Genomic DNA, 19,939 nt, shown 5'->3' with positions numbered 1-19,939 from the left:
CATCCAACTTTTAAGCAGAGTGCTGGGTAATTATAACGATTTTCTTGGCAACACTATGCTAGTTTAAAGCACTAAATATTTTGTTTTCATTTTTTGTTTGTTTGTTTGGTCTTAAAAATATCTCTTGCCCTGGATACCTTTAAGAGGGCAGTTTGGATAGTTCAGCTTCATTTCCAAACTCCTGGATATGATGTTTAAATTCTTCAGCAATCAGACTGGGCAAGTAATTCCAGGTTTCATGATCGATATATTAACCATCAGTATGTACAAGACAGCATTCTATTACATTACCATTGTTTAAATTCAGAGCAAGCAAACATAGAAACAGCATGTTAGAACTCTATTATTGCACTACACTGTTTCTTCCATAAATTTTAAGCTTTGATTACCAGATTACAGCTAAAGTAACACACGGTTCAATTGGGGCATCATTTTTAATGTGGTTTTTGTTTTGCTTGCTTGTATAGTGGGAAACCCAGATTACAAAATTAATAATCTTAGCCAAATTTTGAAATCACAAATCATTGAAATTTTTTGGAAAAGGAATGGAATTATGTTGTTCCTAGAAAGTTATATCTCACTGCAGATTTCAATAGTTGATGTCCTGGAATCAGTCTAGGACAAGAAAAATAACATGTTATCAAAATCAGATGGTTGTGTTCTAGGAATCTTATTTGCCAAGCATGCTACATGGCTAAAATTCACATTATCAAAATACAGATGCACAAAATCAAAGTTTTGAATTTAACAATAGTGGATACCAATGTTATTCCAAGCTAACTCAAAATGCTGTTCTCATTTTGAATCCATGTATTATATCTACAATGTAGTTTCATCCATAAATTATATCTATGTCAATCTTTCACCATTCTTTGTACCTCACTTCTAAATCACAAGACTATTTCAACTCAAATCATTGAAATTTGTTAGAAATTTTTAGAGGAGGGAGGGAGAATAAGGTACCTCAAATATATGTCTAAAGCAGTGACAGCTATATAGAAAGCCCTAAAAAAATTAGGCTTTAATTTTTTTCTCCTCTATTTTGCAAATGTTTATATGACAATCATCAACACTGATTCTCAATTATTTATACTCATTATTTTTCTAGGGCCATAACAACAAAATATTTGCTCTGAAAGGTTTTCATAGAAAATAATCTGATAAATCATTCTCTTAAATTCACGTCTCTCATTTCTACTACAATAAACACAAAATGTCTTCCATAATTCATGTAAAAACATATGCAAAAAGGTGCATCATATTCCCCAAGTAAAGGCAACTTAATGCAATATATGCATTCCTTTCTAATAAACATTTCATATTTTTTCAGAACACCAGAGTCAGAAAAAAATCTGTATTTGATTCCCCTTTCACAATATAAAATTTCTAATAAATAGTCTTACATCCAACAATCTACCAAAACCATTTTATGTCCCCACTTCCATATTCCTACTCAATGAGTAATGAAGTAAATGTAAATACCACCCTTAATTCTCCTTTTGAAAACGTATTTCTCACTTTGTTTAAAGTAAAGTAGAATATTTCCACTTTTTGCTACAGTAATATTTTATTCTACTGTCAGAATTTCCTTAAGGAACAATGAACTTTTATTGTACTGCTGACACTTTTCCGCATTTTCTATGATGTTTCTTTGAAAAGAAGACACCTACTGTATTTGAATTTTTAAATACATAATACCTTTTTCAATGCTCACTTATCTTGTTAGCATTCTGCAGTATCAGTGAATATAAGATGCCTCTTCTAGCATTAATGACAAATTGAAGAGTAGATGGCAAGAATGAAGGAAACTGTAGATGTAGCACAAAATGAAGCATTCAAATTAGTTTTAGCATCAAATTAGTCTGCCTAAGCTCACCAATTTATGTCTACAAAATATTTAGTAATGAATACAAAACTACTGTTAACTAATGGCATAAAAAGTTTATGATTTATTTATATTTTAAAATGGGAAAAAATCACCTAAGGCATGTGAGAACTCACTGATTATAAGATTGTCCTTTCACTTAATAAAAACCTAATGACAACCAATAACTCATTCTCATGAGCATTTACTTTTTATGTTTTGTCTGATTCATGGAGCCATTTGTCTTATGATATCTTAACAATATAACAAAAAATGCCATCATAGGAATATGATATCTTAGCAGTATAACAAAAAAATGCCATCATGGGAAAGAGTTATCAATTATGACTTTTCAAAATATTTTAAAAAACAAAATATGAATTTATTTGTAAAGTATTTCAATATTTTCCTTTATGCATGCTTTGCTTACTGTATGTTCATATAGCTAAGTAAAATTAGTCTAACTCATAGAACATCTCTGTGCCACTGAAAATAGATTAAACCAGAACTTGTGCTTTTGAGTAGCTTTGTGAGTCAATCTACCAAAACCAATGATATACAAATGTAATTCACAAATCCCACCCTGTGCTTACTTTTTAAAGCAAGTTACAAATTTAGCCTAAGGAAAAGTGTTATTTGGAAATGCAACACAATAAGGTGTTATCATAAAGGAGACCTTTCTGTTGAGAAATGTTTTCAAGAAGCAGAATAATTGGAACTGGGAAATGAGAGTGCCATTTTGAATGGTTAAATATAAACAGAAACATACTCTGAGGATAGATGAAGTATCTATTCTGTTTATCGCCCATCAAACATCCACCAAAAGTAGATGGGACTCAAAAGACATAGAAATAATTACTGCCCCGTCATTCAAAGCATAACAGAAATTCCACACGGACTAGGGTACTATTTCATCTTACCTTTTGCAACATCACTGAATTAGATTACCACTGTAGCAAATATGCACCCACAATTGAATTAAAAACTTACCTTTACCAGGTGATAAGAGAGAAATTTTAATGTTATTTGTATAATGTAACTGTTCACATCCTTGAATGATCTCCACTCCTGAAGCTATTTCCAAAATTATGGTAAATCATTTACACTCTTATCTTGAATTGGTAGTCTGCTTTAATATCTCTAATTTTTGGCAAGAGGAAATGCCTAATTAATACCAGTACCACTTTATTAAGCCTGAATAAATTTTTAAGACATTATTCACCAAAACAGAGATTATGTACATTTTTAATTTCCCAGACAAAATAAAACAGTGTGCATGTGACAGGACTTTGTGAGACAAAAAAGTGCAGTTAAATTGCATTGCTTGATTTTATTAAGGAATCAAACATAATTAATTCAGTTAATTTAATTATGAATTTCTGGGATGAATTTGCATTCATTTCTCCATGTGATATAGATTAAAAAGACAGCATGAACTCTTGTTTCTTTATATCTATTACATTTTAATTTATTGTGTACAGATTTCTTGGTCTTAATATGGTCATAGTTTCCTTCATATCTACTAGAGAAGGCAAACATATTTCATTTTCCAAAAGTCATTATTTTTTAAGAATGTCTTCTGAAGGGCTCTGAATTCCTTACATAAATATGCAAATATTTATATGGACATGAGTATCTAAAATAGAGATCTCATGTATACTTCATTCTCTTTCTTGAAGATTAGAGTTATCATACTTTCATTTATCTAATACGAATTCTTACTATATTGTGCAAATATAGGTTTGATGAACCAGAATAATTTTTAGTTCCTAATATGAAAATGGCACTTTTCTTTACAGGGATCTGGAGGCATGGTGGGTTAGAATGGGGGAGGACATCTACGTGTCATTTAATTTCCTTGAGCAGCCACAAATTTTTCCAAATTAAGATTGGATTCTCAATTCCATTAGTATTAAGAACTGCTTGTTCAATTTGAAAAGACTTCCACCATCATGTATCTAGCCCAAAATGTTGTGGCCCTCATGCACAAAATGGTACAGAGGACAGTGCTACAATCCTTGTTTTGGGGTTTTTCCAGTATATTCTCCAGCAAGAAGGGCCACACTGCCATCTACAGACACAATTACCCCTATTATAATGATCATTCTGCACCCAATTTTCCTACAATCATTAGTCATTTTGTTCTGATTATCTATCGAACTTTTTAAATTAATCTATGTATCTATTTTTATACTTCTGCAGAATATTTTCATTTTGATCCCTCTTTGAAGTCATAACATTCTGTAAAGTTCCAAATCAACAGAAAATTATTTTAAAATAACATAAAGTAAAAAAGTTACATAGGACACATAAATTACCTACCGGTCTGGTGTGTACAGACACAGGGGCCTTGAAGGTTGTCACCGGATAGCTGCACTCAGAAACGCTGTAGGGATCAGAACTGCTGGAGGAGCACTTGGAGATGGAATCACAGGCCACGAAGGTGTTATCGAGAGGCAGTTCCTGAATGATGTGGTGCTTAGAATTCAGGGGCGTCTCAGGCTGGATCTGGAAGGTCGGCTGCGGAGAGGCAGATTTGTAGTGTCGGGCCAAATCAGGGCTGTCAGGCTTGAATGTGGTAGGTGTTGTGCCCCAGTTGTACTTGCCCATGGTTTGCTCTTCCAGCTCAATGGGAAGGTCAAGTGTGACACTGTTTCCATCATTGTCAGCATCATCTGCTTTTGCTTCTTCAATAGTGACAAAGTTAAGCAACAAGTTCTTAGGGGCATTCTTCTTCTTCTTCTTCTTCTTTTTCTTCATCATTATCATCTGCCTGTTTTCTGGGTTTGGGGTAACCCATTCAGAATTCTGTTTGTTTTTCTGAGCAGCCTTAAGATGTGGTGCTTGGCGACATCTTACAACAGCAGTGATGAAAATAACTAAGATGACAGTTATGGTGCCAGCAACAATGGCAACCATGATCTTGACATAGTCACTGGTTGGTGAGGATGCATCAGCTGTCTCAACATTTTGTGTCACTGGTGTTTCAATGCTTTTGTGCACCAGTTCATTAATCAGTGTAGCATTGGTCACTGATTCATTCACGAACAGATTGACAACTATAACATTGAAGAGGGAATCAGGTTGTCCTAAGTCCTTAGCTTTGACTACCAATCTGTGTAAACCAAGGTCAGCAACAACACATTTCTCTTTCAGTGTGATATTTCCTGATGTTTGGTCAATTATAAACAGACCCTTTGCGTTTCCCCCTGCGATGCTGTAACGAATTTCTGCATTCATGCCAGTATCATTGTCAACAGCAACTACCTGAAAGACCACTGCTCCTGGATTAGTAGATGGTAGAACCAATTCATAGGAGTAGTTGGAAGGAGGGATAACAAAAACTGGTTTGTTGTCATTGACATCAACCACATTAATGGTTACTTTGGCAGTTGAAGAGCGTGATACCCTACCACCATCCTCAGCTTTTACATAGAAAGTGTAAGATTCTTGCTTTTCTCTATCAAATGAGATATTTGGTCGGATGACACCAGTCTGTGGATCAATGGTGAACTCATCATTCACATCTACAATGGAGAGAGTGACTGCAGAATTCTCGCCATAGTCAGGATCAGTTACAGTGATGAGTCCCACTGTGCCATGTCTTGGGAGGTTTTCTGGGACATAGAAGTTGTACTCATTGTGAGTGAAAATTGGGCTGTTATCATTCTGATCAAGAACAGTCACTAAGACTGTGGCATTAGTTATTAAGGGTGGAATGCCATTATCTTTTGCCAGAACTGTGAAATAATATTTTTCCTGTTTTTCTCTATCTAGTTTCTTTACTGCAGTCAGAATGCCTGTACGATGATCCAGATTGAATTCAGGTGGAGCATCAGTGCCCAGCAGGTAATTGATCTCAGCATTCCGCCCACTGTCTGCATCGGTTGCACTTATTTTTGTCAACTGAGTGCCAGGAGAGTTATTTTCAGGAACAGAAATACTTATGAAAGGCTGGGTGAAAACAGGAGCATTGTCATTTTCATCTTTCACTTTGACGAGGAGCATGGATGACTGATTCAAAGGAGGTTTGCCAGCATCCGCAGCCAACAATTTAATGGCATATTCTCTAGTGGACTCATAGTCAAGATATGCAGCAGTCTCCAGGAGGAACTGATTACTAAATACTGGCCTTAATCTGAAAGGGACTTCATGATCTGTGAAACACGTCACCCTACCATTATGGTCAGCATCCTTATCTGTCACAGTTATGAGAGCAACTTTGGTATTGAGTGGGGCATTTTCTGAAAGAACCACGGTGCCATTTGTTGGATTGATGATGTATCTTATGTCAATCGATGGGACATTATCATTGATATCTGTAACATTTACCAATACCATTGCTCTTGCTGGCATTGATCCACCATCAGTTGCCAAAACCAGTAACTTGTGGCTTGGTGCTTCTTCCCTATCCAGTGGTTCTTTGACTGTGATAAGTCCAGTGGTCGTGTTGAGGTGAAACAGTCGCTTGGCAATGTTGGAGACTAGATTGCTGAAATAGAAATGAATCTTGGCATTTTCACCTATGTCAGCATCTGTAGCGTGGAGTTGTGTCACTGAAGTACCTACAGGAGCATTTTCAGGTATACTGACTTCAATCTCATTTTCCTTGAAGACTGGGCGGTTGTCATTTGTATCAGCAACACTTACTTGTAAGATAGCAGTACTGGATCTTTGAGGAAAGCCACCATCTTCAACCTTTACTTTCATCACATAGGTATCCTTCTCTTCCCTATCTAATTCCTTTTGAACGATCAGTTGTGGCATCTTGTCTCCTTCTGGTGTTTCAATGACATCAAGCCCAAAAATATTTTGACCCTGGAAAAACATGTAATGAAATGCAATTTAACTATGTTAATACAAATTAATATACCAATATCAATATATATCATGAAATGATTTAACCATGTTAACTTATGTAATGAGAACAACTTTCAATTCCTTGAAGACACATGACATAGTAAGATGTCATAGCAAGACAGAAATAGGTGCCAGAAAACCTGTGTCCTAAATCTCAACTCTGCATATCACTAATATTGTGATAAGAACCATGGTTATTCTAAATGAATTAAAATATATTTTACTGTAGATTTCAGTTATCTAATATGCTTTTTAGCCACCAAATGTAACCAGCAAGTACAGAATATTCATCGAAGACAGCAGCATTCAAGACATCTAATAAATAGAGTCAAAATCTTTGGTAGATGGATGAAATAAAAGGATTTACTGTTATAACAAATTTATGCAAAGTATGAGTACATAGAATTTCATTTTTTTCCTCTAGGAACACATGATGAAATAAAATTATCTTGGAGATTAACAATACAATTTTTTTAACTTCCCCCTCCCTTTTTTAAATAAGCAAGCACAAAGGGCACACACTGAAATGTAGAATTGGAAAAGATAGGTTGGCACAGCACCTTTCTTTTCTTTATGCACCTGAAGTCACAGTATGGGGATGTTTAAAAAACATTTCCCTATCTGAACTACAATCAGATGAGCCCTAGACAGACAAATAGTGAATATGCCAGCTGACGGAGGAATAGTACTGACTTGCTCTCAGGTGGTTCCTGCCCAATGTTACATGCGGAATTTTGACAGAAATGAATAGAATAAAAAGATAGTGAGAGTGTGAAGCAAAGATCAGAAGAGGAACTTAAGATTCCTATTACATGAGTGATCTTTAAATATACATGTATTCATTCATTCATGTACGCATATATATGAGGGGGCTTCAAAGAGTTCATGGAAATGCACATTATCTTTTAATTCCATTTTCCACGAACTATCTGAACCTCCTCATATATGATAATATCGCCTTTTTAAACCTCTAATAGTATCTTATGATTTCCCTTTATAGTTTTTATTAAAATGCATATATTCACTTAATTAATATAAAGACGTTACTATCAGTATCATAATTAAATACTTAGATTGTCATTGATTTTTCTCACATCTTAGCTAGAAGTTGATTTTTCATTACATTAGCAAAATGTTTGCTCACCAACATATATCCCCACTTCCTAGGCAAATGCTCCAATCATATTAGATATTCAATATATCAGCATGCAAAGAATTAATAAAAATAGTATTGGATGCCATGAACTTTTATGAAATATAATTTAGAAACTATTTTTCTACTCATAACTGAGACATTTTGGATGTGAAACTTCCTAAGAGCTTTTTGGGATGCCATTACAAATACAAAATTATCATTAATTACTAAGTTTATTTCAATCAAATTATAATAATAAACACTGTATTTCTTTATATTAAATATTACTATGATAAAATTCTATTTTTCTTAAAATATGCTATAAAAGAAATGATAAATTTGCAGTTTGCCAATTTTCACACAGTAAATAGATATAACATGAAAAAAGTTTGCCTTGCTGTACATTTCAAGAAAAAAACACATTGTTTAATTGGTCATATGACTAAAATAAGAATAGAGTTCTAAGTTTAATTGTATAAGTTAAAAACAACATAACCAATATATACACTTTAGTTCATATCAAAAGTTGAAAAAAATCACACTGGAGCAAGCTGGTGATTTTAATTAATATTTCTGAAATGCCATCTAAAAATTCATAATCAACATGTAATTCTTCCACCATATCATAGCCCTGTATTGGAATAAACGTATAAGTGAATATGTAAGTGAATCTTAGCACTAAAAAAATCCAAAGATGTGCGTAAATATCTTCAAGCAAATCACAAGAAAAATAAAACAATGTATTTGGGTATTGCACAAGATTAAAGGGGGTCTTCAAAAAGTTCATGTATAAAAGTGTATTATAAGACAACTATGCATGGATTTCAAAGTTTTTTCACCAAAATAAACTTACCTTTTAATTCCATTTTCCACAAACATTTTGAAGTGTCCTTGTATTAACACAGTATAAAAGGAAAAAGTAAATGTTCTGTAGTTCTTGATTTCATATACAATTATACAACTATGACTATAATACACATGGAAAAAAAGAACAGGCTAGTTTAACTTTTAATTTTATGCACTTATGTTTGTGTACTTCCTGTTTACATATTTAGAGTTTAGTCTTATGTGTTTGCCTGACTTTTGAGTTGGTCTTTGCTTTCCCAAGCAAATTAAGGCAAAGTTATGGCATTGGAAGAATTAAAAAGAATAAAAATACTTTCTGTCTCAGTCATTTTATGTAAAATGGAAATAATCTTAGAAGATAGATTTTTCTTTTTTTATTTATTTATCTGAGAGAGGGGGAGAGAGAGAGAGTTCCTATCTGCCAGCTTACTTCTTAAACGCTCATAAAGGCTGGCCTAGGTTGGGCTAAAGCTGAAGCTCACAACTCAAGGTAGATCTCTGATGTGAGTGGCAGGAACTCAATCACTTGAGCCATTATGTGTTGCTTCCCATGGTGTGCTGTAGCAGAAAGCCAAGAGTCAGAATCTGGAGCCAGGTATCAAACTCAAGTACTCCCATATGGGGCCTGAGAATCTTAACCAGCATGGTTATCACTAGCCCAAATATCTACCCCAAAATGCAGACTTCCTGAATTTCAAGGTGACAATGAAATATACATACCATCTAATAGATAATGTCCCCATTGCTCTTTTGTCTTCTATGACTGTACTAATCAATAAGATAGTGACTCCAAGGGAAGATTTACATTTAAATTATAATGACTTGAAGTTAGATAAAATTTTCAAATTTATAACAGCCACAGTTGAACTCCCAGTAGCTGTATGTGTAGCTATCATGTTACACAGCAAACACGTAGAACATTTCCATTACTATAGAAAGTTATATTGGACTGTACTGTGTCTAGTTTTCTTTAACAAAGACACTCAATTTCAACCATGTGATTGCAGGTGTAATGTCCCCTCTCCCAGATATTTAAAGCTCTATGAATGAGTTATTGGTTTATATATGTAAACATCATGTTGTCCAGGAAATTTATACCAGAGTTGCCCACATGTGAGACACAAATACTTTTTAACAATTCTAGCATGATGTTTAAGTACAATATGAAAGGGTGGTGCCAACATGACTTTACTAACATTATTGAATGACTGTTCCAAGACTGTTTTCTGTCACATCTCCTTCAGAAATAAAATATGACTAACACATGAATCCAACATTAGTTCTACTTCATGGCAGTTAGCTCAATTGATATTCACATCCTCTTGAACAGTGAAAGAACTTAAGCCCTCTGACATGTCTGACCATGATATCAAGACAGTGAGAAGGGAGAAAAAGGGAAAAAGATGTATGGCTCCTTAATTCATCATCTCCTTAACTCTAGTACAGACATGTCCTAAAAAGAAGTAGTATGTATGGTATAATTCACCTATAGTATCCTGAATTCAAAACATACTTAGAATTATTTGTTTATCCATGTTTATAAAGGTATTACCTACTTGAGGAAATCCTTTACTACCTATCCAAATGTTGTTTATCCTTTGGCGAGAGCACTAGCTATCCTATATGAGAGTAACTCTACTTGAATTACTTAATATACAAAAGGTATGAGTGTATAGTGACATGGCATGACACTTTGTATATATGTACTGTCTCTAAGAAGATAGCATTTTGTATATGAAGGTTCTTCAAAAGGTTTGTGGAAAATGAAATCAAAGTACAAGTTCATTTTGATGCAAAGAATTTCAAAATCTATGCACTTTTTTATAATATACATTTCCATGACACTTTTGAAGATGCCTTTTATATGAACACATTCAGTAAGTACCTCTTAGATGAACAAATGCAAGAACTAAAAGGATAGCTCCTGTTTTAAGATAAAGGGAGAGGAGCTGGTACTGTGGTACAGTGGGTTAAGCCAGCATTTGCAGCACCGGAATCCCATGTGGGCACCAGTTCAAGCACCAGCTACTCAACTTCATATCCAGCTCCCTGCTAATGAGCCTGGGAAAGCAGCAGAGGATGGCCCAAATGCTTGAGTCCCTGCATACATGTGGGAGACCCAGAAGAAGCTCCTGGTTCCTGAGTTTGGTCTGGCCCAGCCCTGGTCGTTGTGGCCATTTAGAGAGTGAATCAGCAGATGGAAGATCTCTCTATCTCTGTCTCTCCCTCTTTCTCAGTAATTCCGACTTTCAAATAAGTTAATAAATAGATCTTAAAAAAAACAGATAAAAAGAAACAAAGCAGGGATTGTACTTGTTTTTAATCCTTAGCCTATATTGGCACAGAAATAGTCTACAACTGTTCACTAAGGAGTTTTTTTTTTCTTTTCCTTTAATAAAGCTATCTAGAAAACAATTTCAGAGTTATTTTCTGAAACATCTACGTTATTTTGTTAAAGGAGTAATAAAAGCTGAAGCATCAAGGATGTAATAAAAGCTGAAGTGTCAAAAGCTAGTAAAATGTTACAACCTAGTTGTAAACCTTTATTTTCCGAAGAAATTATGACATACTAAGTGTGGTATGTGGTCAGCACAATACTTATAAAATTGAAAACTTTACTTCTGTGCAATACACATGCACAGTAAAAATAAAAACAAAACCTCAGAGAAGAAAATAGCTTACTGTATGAACTGATGCAAAAGCCATATGCACACAATATATTGGTTTTGGATGCTGGTATTTAAAATGACATTGATCTCAAGAACACAAAATTAGAAGTTCAGATTTAGGTCAAGAAAAATTTATGGACTTTCTAATAACGTCATGTAATATAAGTAACTTTATTTGATTTTTGAATGATATTTCTTCCTAAGTTGAAAAAAAGCTTTGGGTCCCAAAACCAGGGCAAAACCTGCTGAAATAAGCAAGATGTTAAAACTTTCACTCTTTGTAGGGATTTTTTAAATCAAAGAAGAGAAAGTTGATGTTAGATATGAAACTCCAAGAGATGCATTTTCTTTGATTTAAAAAAATTAAAGGTTATTCAATGCCAAACGAAAAGCTATATTTTTTATGTATTGTTCTGGGAAAGAATTAAATGAACCACTGTAGTAGATGTTAACATTTCTGACATATGCATATGTAAGACACCACTTTGTTGCCTATTGGTAGGTAATAAATAACACAGCACTTTCAGCACTATAAATCTGGTACAGTTGCCCAGAAAGTGCATACAGTGCCAGTAAGTACTAAAAATAGTTCTAAAGAGATTAGATTCTAAAACTGATTAAATAAAAGCTGTTTATTCTGTAGATCGAGGAAAAGTAGTAGAAAGAATAAAAATTTATTTCTGAGCTTTCACCACTGCTTGATTTATAAAGAACACACCTTATTTTAAATTTGTTTGTTCATTTTTGTCTATTACTGATACACCTTTGAGTCACAAGAATGCAAGAGGATAGTTTCAGGTGGTTAAAACCATACTGATTGTGGATATTTATTTATTCATTTATCTATTATTTATTGAGAGGCAGAGAGACAGAGAAAGGGAGCTCCCATCTGCTGCTCCACTCCTCAAATACCTGCAACAGCTGGGCAAAGCCAGGCAGAAGCTGGGAGCCGGTAATTCAATCCAGTTTCCCATGTGGGTGGCAGGAACCCAACCACTTGAATCATAACTGCTGCCTCCCAAAGTCTGGGTTAGCAGGAAGTTGGAGTCAGATGTCAGAGCTAGTTACTAAAACCAGGAGCCCACACACTCCCAATGTAGGGCACGTATGTCTAAACCACTAAGCTGAAGCCTGCACCCAATCTAGCCACTTTAGAAAAACAGCAGGGAAATACATTCAATATTATCAACACAAATTCAATAAGATACTATAATGAATTTACTTTTATTCTAGTAAAATTCCTTAATTTGTCATAGGTTGTCTGAAACTACTGGAGAGATTAGGAATTGTTGGTTACATCTTTAAACATCATGGTGCCATTTAAATTCTATGTAATATTTTGAGAACATTTCTTTCAGGAATCATCAGTAGCATTGTCGAAACACAATAGAATGGATTACAAATAAAATGACCTCAGATATTAGTCACACATGAGTATCTGCCAGTAACTCTGAAGTCACCAAATCCCTTCCTACTTTAAAGTTATATTAAAGAAAACAGAGCGATGTGCAAGAAAACACCAGCTCTCTTTGGAAAAAAATGAATTTACATTAAAATGTCAATAGTAGTAGCATGAATTTTTGGTGAAGCCACATATAAGATTGGAATATACATGTTGTAGATTTTATCTAATGTGACCTACCAAAACCTGTTTAGTAAAACAATGCTATTAATATCATGTAGTTCTTCTTAGTGTTACTCCCAAAATTGGAATTCCTTTTATTGGCTTTGTTCCCTCATTTTTTTTTCAGATTTCAACACTCATAGCAGTTTCCTTTTTGACAAGAGAAAAGGCACTCAAAGGAGGTTCTTAAAAATTGTTGGTTTTTGTACTAGGTTCTGTCTCAATGTGTACTTACCTTTACTTCAGAATTTGTAAAATACATGTGAAAGACACTATTTCATTGTTTAAATGTTTATTTATTTGTTTTCATCTATATGAAATGATGGAGAGAGAGAGAGAGAGAAGTCTTCCATTCACTGGATCACTCCCAAAATGCCCAAAACACCTGGAGCAAGGCCAGTACTGAGGTACGAACCGGCATCTCCACCCAGGTTTCCCACATGGGTAGCAGGAATCCAAGAACTGCACTATTAACTGCTACCTTCCAGGGTGTGTATTAGCAAGAAGCTAGATTGGAATTGGAAGTGCAGAGTAGCCTGGGTGGAATTCAGATGGAATTCAAACATGGCAAGCAGGGGTTTAACCCAATGTGCCACAACACCCACTCCTGTTTCCTTTTTTTATCGAGATATGTCACTGTCACTACTCAATTTTCTTCATATGGGAGAATAATCAGGCTACTTGATTATATTGTCTAGAATGTGCACTCTGATCAAAATGCTGTAAAGTGTTAGTTGAAATTTGTGATAGAGCTGGAGCAAAGGAAATTTATTTGAAGCTTTCTGGGTTGTTACAGTCATGAGGACAGATTAATAAGTGAGACAGAGGCTGGCATTGTGGCGCAGTGGGTTAAGCCACTGCCTGGGAAACCAGTATCCCATAACGGCACAGGTTTGAGTCCTGACTGATGCAATTCTGATCCAGCTCCTTGCTAATGTACCTACCAAAGCAGCAAAAGTTGATCCAAGCACTTGGGCCCCTGCCAAGTATGTAGGAGACTCTGATGCCATTCAAAACTTCTGGCTTCGGCCTGGCCCAGACTCAGCACTGGCCATCCGGGGAGTGAACCAGCAGATGAAAGATCTCTCTCATTCTCTCTCTCTCTCTCTCTTTCTCCGTCCCTCCAGATTCTAACCCTTGAAAAGCTAATCACATCTTATTACACAGAAAAACACTTAATACTATGCAATTGTTTAAAATACAAATTGGACTTGACCCAGAGATTTTAATGTGTTGCATTTTATTTGAAAATATTTTCTTTGAAAGAATATATTTTCAAGCATGTGATTTTAATCACTAGCTGCTTTTAATTGAAATGACATGCAAAACAAATGAAATGTCACTCCCAATTGTGGCTAATCAACTCTTTCTAGCAGCTGTTTGCCGGTGCTCAACTTAGATGAGCTGGATTCATAAGAAAACAAAAATATAGTATATCGAATCACAGAACACTAGTATTAGAACAGACTTTGGATATCATCTTGCCTTACTTCTCCTTTTACAAGAAGGACACAGGCTCAGTGAGGTTCCTGACTTGCCCATGATGAGCCAGAGAGTTCACGGCAGAGCCATGTTTTAAATAAAAGTCTCTTCACTTTGAGTTTAATGTTTTTTTTTTCACTGAACTACAATTAACCTCTCAAAAAGGAGGCCTTTCTGGTGTGGCAAGAACTATTGTGAAGAGCTCTCAGCATGAAGTAATTATCAGGAAATTACTGTGGAAAAAAAAAAAAAAACAAAAACAAAAAACAAATACCTAAACCTCAGGTATCCTGATCCCCAAACACTGAGGCACTGATAAACAGGTTTTATTCCCTGCCCCCCCCCCAAAAAAAAAACTACTCTGTCATGCTAAGGAAATATCACTCAGTGAAAAAAGAAATGCAAGAAATACCATTTAAAATATTAATGGTACATAAATATATATATGATTTTACAAGTCAATTTTAAAATAAAATAAATAAGAAAAAATTATTTCAATGTATAAGTTAAGATTTATCAAATTCTCAAACATGGAATTCAGTTTTTCTAGTCTTTGACAGATGGTATAATGTACTTTATATTTCACAGAAGTCTTTCATAAAATTTTCTTTAAATAAAGATGTTCTTTTAAAAAACAATTTTCTAGAAACAGTCCAAAAGCATTTTATGTTGCTGTGTACTTATTTGAACAATTCAAAGCAAGTAAGGTAGCATTCTAGTGGTTAATAGGATTCGTGATTAGATCAAATCCTATCAAAAATTAGTTATCAAAAAAACGGAAAGTGTATTTCACTAACAAATGTTACTGCAAACCTAAATGCTTAGTTATATTTGAAAGATAAAAATTCAAGATGCTTCTGGTCTAGCATGTCAGAGAAAACTTTAAGTAAAGGAAGTCAGTACATAAGCTAACTTGCAGGAAATGTAAAACACCATTACATAACCTAAGGTTTTATGAAGGCATTTATCTGTCAAGATTCAGAGCATCTTCAGTGTTTCTAACTCTGATTAGTTCAATTTTGTGAAATGTTAAAAGGTCTAAACCAATTTCTCCAGGACTTAGTATCCTCAAAGCCCAAAAATCTTTTTGCCAAAAGAGGATTTCAGTTTCTATACCATATGAAAAAGCCATTTCTTCTGTACATCAAAGCCTCTGACTACTGATTAAATAGATCACGATAAGGATGGTGGAAATATTTCCTGAAGGAAGTTAACTAAATGATGAATGTGTCCCTGGATCATGTTAAGAAAAGTTAAATCTTCTGCTTTTTGAATGAAATGGGAGTTTCAAATTGCCAGTAACTAACCAGAAATGGTTTATTCTAAGCAAGGACTTGGTGAGTATTTGGAAATCACTAATATTTTCATGGATGGACAGAAAAATCTTATAATCAATATATTTTTTATTGTTGATCATGAAAACGTCGTTCATATACATGAATGAAAGTTCCAGATTTCTTAGTGGTCTGGTTTTAGAGAAGTATAATGGAAGCCAACAAATAGAGTCAGCTCTCCACAGGTTGGGTGGAAGGTTGGAAGATGGCAAGGAAGAGGCAAAAGAACTTGGGTATTTTTTCCCCCAGCAGGTTTCAAACAAACCAAAAGAGTATGTTAATCTCAGTGGAGGTGAAGTACTGAGAATCTCAGATGTGTGTTTTCATAAATCTGCATTTTAACCCAAATGCATATTCTTTATTGGCATTAAGACTAGTCAAGGAATGTGGTGCATAGCATGGAAGAGTTGTGACAGCTATCTGAGATAAGGGATAAACGGAGCAAAGAGAGAAAAGTTTAGGACAAATACTAGGCCACAGAGAGTAGCCCCCTTTCCACTAAAACAGAGAAAGCTTCAGTTAAGACCATTTTTAGTCAGCATTATTTTTATAATCCATGGGCTAGCTAGATCTCAAGATATTCAAAAGGCCTCACCTCTGATTCTGTTTTACTTTAGGGGAAAGTAGAACTCAACCCCATATACCCAAATGTTTTCTCATTACATTTTAGAAGGAAATTGTGCATCCTCTGAGATGATTTCAGGTTCTTTATTATCTCTGACTCTTCTTAAAAGAATCCCTCAATGGACCGGTGCTGGCCAGCATTGTGGCATAGTAGGTTAAGCCTCTGCCTGCATCACAAATGGACGCCGATTCAAGACCTGGCTGTTCCACTTCTGATCCAGCTCCCTGCTAATGGCCTGGGAAAGCAGCAGAAAATGGCCTATGTGCTTGGGTCCCTGTACTCACATGGGAGACCCCGAAGGAGCTCCTGGCTCTTGGCTTCAGATCAGCCCAGCTCCAGTGATTGGGGAGTGACCCAGAAGATGGAAGACCTCTCTCCTCTCTTTCTCTCTTTCTCTCTCTCTCTCTCTCTCTCTGCCTCTCAAATAAATAAATCTTTTTTAAAAAATAATTCTTTAACAGGTTAAAAAGCTGCAAGTGTTCTGTAAGCATAACTACTCTTTAAATACTTAAAGAATCTTAACCTATTCTAACTTACTGGAAGTATTTCTTACCAGCAAACACTATGCCCCATGGTACTGATTCTAGGAGTAATTTATTATGTTTGGAATCAGTTTGAATTGGGAGAGACAATATTTTCAGATCATTAGTATTTATTTTCCCTCAGGTGCAATTAGTAACACACTTTAATCAGGGTATCAATTCACTATAATATCTTGCCTCCATCCCAAGAATAGTAATGTTCATGAAATTTCTCCAAGACTAATTAAAATAATGCCTTGAAAGACAAAACAAGTTTTTCTTTTTAATGGTGAAATATCCAGCAACTATGTAAATCAATCAAACAACTAAAACGTCCATCCATATCCAATTAATCAGCTGTTTGCAAATCCAGACAGTGATGAGATCAACCAAACTGATCATGGTTTTACTCACTGAAACATAGGTATTTTAAAATACATAATAGCATTTCAAATAAAAATGATGATGGGTGTATGGTCAAAATATTTTTTTCCTGAGCCACAATCTTAAGAGAAAAAATACTATAAAATTCAAGAGCTAAGAAAAAAATTTTCAATGAAAAGCCATTAATAAAACACTAGCTTAATAAATTATTGTTTTAATAAGATATATTTATTAGTCTGTTATACACCAATATTAACCTTTATCCCCCATTAATATCCTGAATAATCAATTAGATTTTAATTTACCTAATTCTAGATGGTGTTCATTTTTGTTTTTAGCCATATTAAAAATAAAGGATAATTTTTAAAATTTACTATTTTAATATTATGAATAATGCTTACATGATCATTAAATCAAATTAGAAGTACACAGATTTTGTTAATGACAAGATGTCTTTCTTTACTAGCTAAACTCCAATCAGTTACAGCACATATACCAACAAACATCCTCATATGTATCACTTTTATCCTCCCGATTTTTTATTCTAAGTTTGAACATTAGGTTAGTGTTGGACACCCATGTTTGGTTAATAAAAATATTCATTGCATGAATTAGCTTCATTACAGAAGCTAAGATTTTGCTAGAGGTAATAATAAATGTGTTTATCATACATAATATAAAATAGAATAAATACTGAAAATCTTTGTGCAATTAATGAGACATAAATCTCATCCGAAATTGGAAAAAGAAAGCCATCTCCAAGCTACTCTGCTCTACCATTTAACTTTGTGTTCTTTTCAGTTACATGGAAAAGGAAGTAACTTCCACCTTTAAAATGATTATAACACTCTGTCAACTTTCAAAATGGACAAGTACTTCATCAAATCTCTTCCTACCAGAGGACTTGTGTGTGCTAACAGTATTGCAACCATGACTCCCTAAGGGACAAGTGGTTTAAACTGCATGTATTGTTTAAACATTTGTGAAATATTTTGTTATCTGAAAATGCTTACCTTTTGAAGTTCTTAGGGAGTGAGATCCAAAAACAACCTGACTTGCCCGTGAAGTCACTAAAATCTTATAAAAGACAAAAATCTGCTCTTAGCACTCAGAGATGTGCAAGGAGAGTCTAGAGTGTTCTTTACAGGAGAAAAGCACTCTCCACCTTCTCAATGGAATACTTAGCAAACTCCGGAGATATTCCTAGGTATCACAGCTGGGCAGAAGAGTTACTGGGATTTATTTGGTTGAGATCAAGACTGCTGATAAACTTCTAACAGCGCAGGACTGCTCCCACCCTACCTCACAAGAAAGAATTTTCTAACCTCAAATGCCAATAATGACAAGGTTGAGAAATACCCTTAGTCAACACCACAAGAATTGCCATCCTATAAGGAAAAGACTAAATTATATCCAAATATAAATCTTACTCTAAAATTTATAAATGGAATTATAAACATAGGATTCAGTGAATAATCAGAAGAGACCATGAAAAATATAAATGGAGAGAAACAAGTAAATTTCATGGAGAAACATTTGCATAAACATCAATTTTTTGAAGCAGTATGCAGACTGTACATAAATATATATTGTGTTTCAACTTTCTTGTTATCAATTATACTTCTAAAATACCTTAAGTGATCAAAAATACTTTTTTATGAAAATGTAAATGGATTAAATGTTCTAGAAAGAGAAACTTTTGACTTAGATTATTTGTAGGTTATGGCAGAACAGCAGCAAGTTAGTTATTATTTGTGACCAATGGAGTTACTATTTAAAAGTGCCTAGATTTATACAATAACATGAAAATAGAGATGATAAAAATAAAAGCACGTGTAAAATATAACAATTGAATTTAAATGAATCCAACTAGTCTAATTATTAGTGCGCCTATCAAAATAACTAAAGAAGTCATGATTTCTTCAGATGACCTTTGGTTTCAAGTAAAATATCAAAATCAAATTTTGATTCAGCTTCCACAATAGGTTTTTATTCAATCAGAGCTAAAAACATAGATGATAAACAAGAACTAAAAGTATCTGAAAGGGTATGTATATATAATGCTACTCTGTTTATCTTATTGAATGAATGTATAACTTTTAATTTTATATTTATATAAAGTTACATCTAATATCCCTTACATTTCATTATTTCTTTCATGAAAGTGAGGATGTATTTGATCTGTGACAATATCTTACGAAAAACCATAGTGGTTTAAATGTCAAGATTTTACAAGTAATTTAATAATATTCCAATGCAATTTTTAGAATTTCATGCATTGCTTTAGTGACTTACTAAGCTCGTTAAACATACGTTTAAGACAAAACACAGAAAAATGTTCACAGTTCACTACATCTTATTACATCTATATCATACTGAGTAATAATAGATAATCCAGTGGACACTACTGGAAAAAAAACAAAAGCATGACAGCAGATTTATCACTATTTGGTAATCTAGGAGGCTGATCTAGTTCTTCCTTTAGCTATTATAACAATGTCTCTCCTTTATCCCACTAAAAGAGCTGTCATAAATGTCAAAAGATGTGACAGTCCTTGACAGCTGAGGGGTATAAAATAAATGCTTCAAAAGTTA

General features: G+C 34.2%; 1 protein-coding gene across 8 annotated transcripts in view; it reads right to left on the bottom strand.

The window, feature by feature from the left end:
* PCDH11X (protocadherin 11 X-linked) overlaps positions 1-19,939 on the bottom strand; it is a 727,311-nt gene that overhangs the window by 688,765 nt on the left and 18,607 nt on the right. For all 8 annotated transcript variants that reach the window (XM_062183503.1, XM_062183507.1, XM_062183504.1 and 5 more), the window contains exon 2: positions 4,187-6,682. In XM_062183503.1, coding sequence (XP_062039487.1) covers positions 4,187-6,682 — 2,496 coding nt within the window. The remainder of the gene's footprint in view (positions 1-4,186; positions 6,683-19,939) is intronic.

The sequence above is a fragment of the Lepus europaeus genome, chromosome X, assembly GCF_033115175.1.
Source record: "Lepus europaeus isolate LE1 chromosome X, mLepTim1.pri, whole genome shotgun sequence".
Classification (NCBI taxonomy): domain Eukaryota; kingdom Metazoa; phylum Chordata; class Mammalia; order Lagomorpha; family Leporidae; genus Lepus; species Lepus europaeus.
This window is presented reverse-complemented; position numbering and strand designations above follow the sequence as displayed.